Source organism: Telopea speciosissima, chromosome 2, assembly GCF_018873765.1.
Source record: "Telopea speciosissima isolate NSW1024214 ecotype Mountain lineage chromosome 2, Tspe_v1, whole genome shotgun sequence".
Classification (NCBI taxonomy): domain Eukaryota; kingdom Viridiplantae; phylum Streptophyta; class Magnoliopsida; order Proteales; family Proteaceae; genus Telopea; species Telopea speciosissima.
In genome coordinates this window covers 52801129-52808623 of record NC_057917.1, presented here as the reverse complement: position 1 = coordinate 52808623, position 7495 = coordinate 52801129, and the positions used below count along the sequence as shown (strand labels likewise).

The window sequence follows — 7495 nt, the reverse complement described above, 5'->3', positions numbered from 1 at the left end:
TAGTGAAATGACCACCCTATCCCTTCCCTTGTGCCTATTCGTGAACTCCAATGTAGCGGCCACACAGCCTAGTATCAAACTACTTCCTCCAACAAATAAGAATGCCACCCAGTTGCGCGCAGCTCACGCTGTCCCTGCGTCCAGACACAGGGGTGTGTGTATTGACTGTCGTACCCATATTCATTTCCATCTTTCCAAGGGTGCGGCGGTCATTTGCATACACACTGTCTGAGCACAGGGACCGGTGGTGTTCTCTTTCCCTTTAATTTAACTAATGTAAGAAAATGAAAAGCGAACGAACGACTCCAAAATAAAGTTACAAAGTAGAACAGTAGTCGATAGGGAAGGAGAAGAAGCGGCCCTTTCACACAAGCAGTCAGTGAGCTGCGGAAGAGAGCAGAGATAGAGAGTGTGTTTGTTGGCGGCCATGGCTTTGTCGGTCTCAGTCTTGGCCGTCGTTACTTCTGTGCACTTAATCGCTTTCGTCCTCGCCGTCGGTGCTGAACGACGTCGAAGCACGGTAAGATGCAAAGCTATTCCTCCTCTTCTGATTAGGTTTTAGGTCAATCAATCAGAACTGACTAAAGCTCTGCTTCTTATTTCTTCCCCCAACCCCTCCCCTCCGGAAAATTATGTGATTCTCTTCCTCCGACTGAAGGGTAAAGTGATGCCGGATGAGTACGATGAGCGGACATTCTGCGTATATGATACGGATGCTGCGACGGTGTACGGACTGGCGGCTTTTGGGCTCCTGCTGATAAGTCAGGGGGTCCTTCACGGAGTCACCAGATGTCTCTGCTTCGGAAGAGGTCTCATGGGCGGCACCTCCACCACCTTTGCCATCTTCTTCTTCGTCGTTTCATGGTATTCTTTTCATTCACTCATTCATTTGTTTTGCCCATTACGTATTTGGTGGTGAGCGACTGAACTGTGATAGGGTTTTATCAATTCCCTTTCTGTAAGCAATTCTGTTTTAGGATTGAAAGCAAGCGATTTCATTCGCTCGATCTGACTGATTCCGTTCCAAAATCTAGGGTTAGCATAGATTCCGTCCGACAACCGATTCCGGCCGAGATCGATCCAATTGCCGATTCCGCTCTTTAAAAACTTACTCTTCACTCTTGGATTCTAAGTTTCTTTTTTTCTTTTTTATTTTTTTAATTTTTTTTGCGCGCTTCTCGGACCCATGTCGGAGATAGGACTCAAGGAGAAGGTGGGTTTCTCAAATATAATAATGTCCAAATTAAGAATGGAGCTCACTATGAGGGTAGAAAATTTCAGACTAACACTCTAAGCAAAAAAGAACAAAAAAATCTGAGGAAATCGTGTAACAACCCTCGATTTCTGCAATTCTGCCTCAACACTCTTTGGATTCAAACTCCATGCTCTTTCCATTAATCAGAAGAGAGGAGGTAAGGTGGTGGATTTCTTCATTAATTTCTTTGGTGATATGATACTATGATGAAAATCATGAGATTGAGATTGAGATTGAGTTTGGGTTGGTGGTGGTGGTTTAATACAGGGTAAGCTTTCTGGGAGCAGAGGCGTGCTTACTGGCGGGGTCGGCAAGGAATGCTTACCACACCAAGTACCGTGGTTACTTCGGCGCTCAGGATCTGTCCTGCGCTACCCTCCGGAAAGGGGTATTCGCAGCTGGGGCAGCTCTCACCTTAGTCTCAATGGCGGGCTCCATCTTCTACTACTGGGCTCACGCCAAGGCTGATACCGGTGGTTGGCAGAAGCACCACAACGAAGCTGGTGGTATTGGTGGTTCTGCATCATCTGTAGGGATGACGAGCACCAATACCAACTCCAATCCTTTCCAGCAACAACCACAACCACCTGTGAACAACCACTTTGCAAAGGTTTGAGACTAGATTAGAGAGGTTACAAGAATTTCATTTAAATTTTGGGGGGGTTTGGGTTGATTATTCCTTAAAAAAGACTGAAGAAGTGGCAGAGTAAGGATGGAAGTGTATGTAATGTAATTAATTATATAGGAAAAATCATAGTAGAGTAATATCCTGAGATGAAGTGCAAGTGATTGTTATGTTATCTTTTGAGTGTACTAGTGTGATTGCGTCAATTGTGATTTATGAGGGGAAGAAGTCCAAAAGGAGGAGCCAAATGGTCAAAAGTTGAGACATGTTTGCGCCACTGCCTTGTAATCTCTCACTTTCACACACATACACACACCCAAAATATTTTCTCAATTCCTCACCATCTTTGTCTTGTTCAATATGCTATGCTGGGAGCTGGGAAATTTTGCAGTTTGAAAGCAGTTTGAAAATTATGCTTCATTGTATCGTCAGATTCCGATTGACCCTTAATGCCGGAGATGTGGGGTCTCGCAAGAGACTGTGGTCCTTATTTTGATTGAGTGCCTCTTTTCTAGGGTTGTATGGTTTGCCTACCTTTTAACAGTCAATTTCAGATCCTGTGAGAAGCCAAATGTCATCAATTGGATCTCAAAATGGAGTGACCTGTTGTAGCAAATTAAGGACGGATGGTCAATTCCCTATCAATGTTCTTTTATTAATTAGTATATGTGGAGAGGATTCTCTTAACAATAGATCCTTTCTCTCTTGTAGATATATGTGGTAAGGCCTCTTCTCCTTTTGAGGAATTTGGATGGTTTTTATCGAAGCCCGAAAACGTTTTGCTGTCCAACCCCCTCCGCCTATAAGTTACTTTAAACTTAACTGTGATGCTTCATTTGTGGAAGAGGGAGTGAAGTGTGGTATCGATTCTTATCATTAGGCAATCATCGGGGAAAGGCCCTTAGCCCCTTATTGCTGTTTCTCGCCACTTGCCTTCTCTTCCCCTCTTCAAGGGGAGGCCCTGGCCATAAGAGCTGGTTTTCTACATGCACTAGCTAACAGCATTAAGAAGATTTTTGTAGAAACTGATAACCAGATGCTGGCGCATCCATACTCCATCAGCAGCAGTGATCGTTGGGGATGGACAGGGGTAAGAGCCATCGTGAAAACAGAGATATCTGTGTAGGCGAAACAGGGGAAGAAATTGTGCGCGCCCTAATTGTCATGGTCTAGTTTGTTCTGGAGGATGTTGGCGTTATTGCCGAGAGCAAAGGGAGTAGTGACAGTAGCATAGGCCATGGTCGATTGGGTGGAGGACTGGAGGAGTCGAGAACCGTGGTTGAACTGTTATCAGATGTAGCGGAAGATGAGGCCATATCAGTAGCTGGAGAGAGAGAAAAAAAAAGGCGTAGTTAAGAGGAGTTCAGTTCCTCTACAACCACATGTCCCACAAGATAATTTAGAGAAATGTTTTACATAGATTAATTGTGGATTTGTTGCTTGACTTGGGTCTTGGACGAGTCACTTAGATTTTGATAAAGGTTTAGAAGAGATCTCGCTGCAAAAATTTCCAGTAGTAATAGCTGAAGGAAGATGCATGTTTCCTGCAATCTTTTTGGATCATGCATCTTCCTCAGTAACTTTTAACAGTAATCTTTGATTAATAAATAAATATAGAAAGACGAAGAGCGATATGTATCTTACTATTACTTGAACCTTATTGCATTACAAAAGGAGAGAAGTAGAGGAGATTTCCATTAGCTCTACCCATAAGATTGTCGTAACTAGCACTCTTAGGGTTATTCTAATATTCTCAGTACCACTATTAAAGACCTCAGAGGGGGGGGGGGGGGGGAGGGGAACTATAGTACTACACACGAAGACACAGTGATGATGCCAGCTTACTAGAAATCTCTCTTCGATCTTAAGATGATTTAAGAACACTGGGGAAAAGGAACCCCACAGGTGCTGGCTACCTTCTTGGCGTTGGGAGAGTTAACATACCTCTGAAGACTAGGGTCCTTTAGATACTTGCAGAGGCATGGCCTCTGTTCCTTAATCCTGTCGCAACACGTCTTGGTGGGTGGTTGTGAGAGCAGTATGGCGTTAGCACAAACGCTCAGCTCCGACACGTTACAAGTGACCGCTGCCACTGGAGCTTGCCCTCCGCCCAGCAGCAGCACCACCATCACACACACCACTGCAAAGTATGGAACCTTCGTCTTCATTCTCTCAAAAAGATTCGAACTGGTAAAGCCTCAAAACCCAGAACAGAGAAAGAGAAAGAGTAGTAGCTACGAGATGTAAGTTGGGTTTTTTGTTCTGAACTTGTCCATGAATTTATAATGGCAACAGGTAGTACGAATTAGGCTAGCGTCTGTGTCTGATGCTGAAGCCTTAATTGGGAGTTTACCATGAATTCAAGGTTTGCAAAGTGGTTAAGGGCCCATTAAAGAGGTGGGACTTGGGAGTGATAAATCAGTAATATGAAATATCTCGTCATGGAGGGGTTCACGTGATCATGAATCAAAGCAATTGGTGATCATCGGCGGTGGAAGTGTAGCTAGTTTCTTAATCCCAACAGAGTCCCAGTACACACTTCCCATCGAATGTGTCATTTAAATGTCCCCACTGAAAACGCAGTGGGTAGATACAGTATTGAAGATCTTGATGTAACTGCGTAGATATATCAGAGAATGACATCTTAGGTTAAGACAGAGAGAGTCCATTAAAAGGTGGATTGAGCTCCTCTCCAGGGAGCCCAGCATGCCAGGGAGAATCCAGCCGTTGGGCTGTGTCGCATATATTTCTAGACGTGCGCCAAGATGTATGCGGCACAACCCAACCCTTGGATGCCCTTGGGCGTGCCCTGGGTGTTGAGCTCCCTGGAGAGGAGCCAGATCCAAGGTGATATCACCCTCTCTCCTCTTTTCAACTCCCAAGACACCAAGGCTGTGTTTGATATGCATTTTGGGTTCTTTATATTTTTAAGCAAACAACCTTGAGGTTCAAGTAAGTAGAATTGACAACAAATCGGCCAGAAAAGGTCTGAACTCTAGAAACCCTTCTTGGTTGATTCGAATAAGCAGGAATCAAAATTGGGGCTCAGCAGATTCCAATTCGATTCTGATTTTTAAAACCCTGTTAGGCACCGATTTAGAGGAAGGGTAGGGTGGGGTGGGGTGGGGTGGGGTGGGGGGGGGGGGTGGGGAACAAGAGTTTGGGATCCGATTGTGACACTCAAAAACCTTTCTAGCACCACAAAGTATTTCTATAACAACGGTGGTGTCTATTGGAGGAGTAAGGCTTTATACAATTTTTTTGGGTAAAATACACGTCACCCCCTGGTTTTTAAACTAAATTCAGATCATCCCTTGATTTTTGAAAAAACTCAAATCACCCCCTCTACAGTAGGGGTGTTAGTTTGCTGTTAGTTATTGGTGTGAAAGGACTATTTTACCCTTGTAATAAAACATTAGAATTAAATTTACAATACACTGCTAAAGGGTAGTTTAGGGATTTAAATTTATTTAACTAGGTGACATATCACTTAACCACATAAAACTAACGTTAGGGACTAATTTGTCATATTGGGGTCTGAACCAAGGGGTGATTTGAGTTTTTTCAAAAACCAAGGTGTGATCTGAGTTTCGTTTGAAAACCAAGGGATGATGTGTAATTTACCCAAAAAAATTTTTGGGTAAAGGAGAATTTATTAATCGAGTGACGGGTTCATGGAGCCGCTATTACAAACATGAACAAGTCATGGAAAGAAAATGGGCCATAGTGTCTTGCGCCCATTGACACTGCCCTCCGGGCTAAGGTATCAGCTACATTGTTGATACACCTTGGAGTATAGGCAAAGGTACATTGAAGAAGAAAAGTTGAAAGGTACTGAACATCCTTTGCAATAGGGATAACCTCAAGGGGTGGTAGACTGGTCTTCCCATTGAGAATGAAATTCAGTTCTTGATTACCTGATGTGATGATGAGCTTCTCAAAACCATTTGCAATAACTTGAAGCAAACCAGCTCTGATAGAGAGCGCTTCCCCTTGTATGATAGTAGAGAACTGGGTGGGTTCTGACACTGCCACCAAAGGTTTCCCAAGAGAGTCGTAAATTACAAAACCAATCGCATTGGACGAGCTGCAACCCACCATCGAAGCGTCACAATTTAGCTCCAAGAACAACCGCAAGGGAAGAGGGGAGAGGGGAGAGGGGAGGGGGGGGGGGGGGTCCGCTGTCGAGATACTGTGGATGTTGGTGGATATGGGTCCATTACAGGTGGGACCTACTGTGTTGACTGGGCTTGAATGTGTTATTTGAATTTTGAATTATCATAACCCACGTCCTTGCTTGAAAGGAATTGATCCTTAACCACTTTGGGTGGATAAATGAACCTGGTAAGCTTTAGGGAAGGATTTGCCACTCTTCCATTGTTGATAGACATAAACCCCTTTTATGGGAAATTAATCTAACCACTCTCGTAACACGAGCTCTCTCTCAAGAAAAATAATAGGGGTTCCCACTAGACTTTCGTGGATGGTGAACTTGTCGATTGAAGGGCCAAGTCCACGTGGAGGCTTTGTGACGGTGAGGTTATGACTAACCTCCATATCCCTTCATTAATGGATTTTATTCGAATGGTACCATAGCCCCCTTGGGGAGACCTTCGGCTATTTTAATGGTTGTACATATTTGATCCATTTATTATTTTATTTCCTATAAGAAAAAAAGTCTATGCGTGCCTTAGTTTCCCTCACGTGCATGTGTGCTTGGCATTTTTTTTTGGGTAACGGAACACATCTATTTATTGATGTATATGGGGTTCATAGCTTGGCAATTACAAGATTCCTTCAGCCATGGAGTGCACTTTGTCAGCACTCAGGGATGCATCACAGTTTACTTTAAAAGTAGGGGTCATCCGGCTTGGTCCATCCAGCAGTACGCTACTCGATAATCACTGGAGCTTGAGCAGAAGTAGGGACTTGAGCATTAATGAACTCAGTGTGAGCTGCACATGCCACTCTAATAACCTTATCAGGGATCTTCTTCCCTTTATTGAAAACAAATTAAGTCATTCCTCGCGATCCACAGATGCCAAGCCTAGAAGCTGCAGATGCCATAGATAGCTCCTTTGCCCTTTTCTTTCCCAATCTCTGGAAATCCTTTCACCCTTCAATCCACTGGGGAAGAGATACTTCACCTCCATTAGACCATTGAGAAACAAAGCGAAATCTGAGGCCATTCAGTCGTTCTAGTCTATTAAATTTCACATAGGCTTGATGAAGGGAAGTGAAATCAATTTTAAGATAAAAATATAAAATTTTCCAATAATTATTGTGTAATTAGGGATTTTTAAATTCGTTTTTTATCTCCTCGTAATCTCTAGCCATTGTGGAACCTAATTATGACACCGCATGCACCATGTGTCAGCCATTGGTGTGCCCTGAGAGACTCCTTAAAATTTTACAATCAAATATGAAATATTTAGAATTAATTACACAATCAAGTTAAGTAATAATTCTAAAAAAAAATTATTATGATTCAATTTCATTTCCCTTCCCTTAAAGGAGCCATAGCTTATTTTAAGAAACTCCCCCTATCTATGATCTAATGGTAATGGATATGGATCAGGTTTGGTTAAACCATCAGGTTGATCTGATGCATGAAT

The 7495-nt window shown here is 43.1% G+C and overlaps 1 protein-coding gene across 1 annotated transcript; it reads left to right on the top strand.

Annotated features, from left to right (window-relative positions):
* The first annotated feature begins 378 nt into the window (after positions 1 to 378).
* On the top strand, positions 379 to 2053 carry LOC122652950. The gene is made up of 3 exons (XM_043846837.1): positions 379 to 520; positions 659 to 864; positions 1523 to 2053. The coding sequence occupies exons 1-3, from the start codon at positions 428 to 430 to the stop codon at positions 1869 to 1871; spliced, it is 648 nt and encodes a 215-aa protein (XP_043702772.1). The 5' UTR covers positions 379 to 427; the 3' UTR covers positions 1872 to 2053.
* The last annotated feature ends 5442 nt before the right edge of the window (positions 2054 to 7495 follow it).

What these genes read in the sequence shown, in the direction of transcription:
- LOC122652950 (XM_043846837.1), top strand. Translation starts at nt 428, where the DNA reads ATGGCTTTGTCGGTCTCAGTCTTGGCCGTCGTTACTTCTGTGCACTTA. An exon ending in CTGAACGACGTCGAAGCACG is followed by an intron (nt 521 to 658) that starts GTAAGATGCAAA and finishes CTCCGACTGAAG; the next exon opens with GGTAAAGTGATGCCGGATGA. An exon ending in TTCTTCTTCGTCGTTTCATG is followed by an intron (nt 865 to 1,522) that starts GTATTCTTTTCA and finishes GGTTTAATACAG; the next exon opens with GGTAAGCTTTCTGGGAGCAG.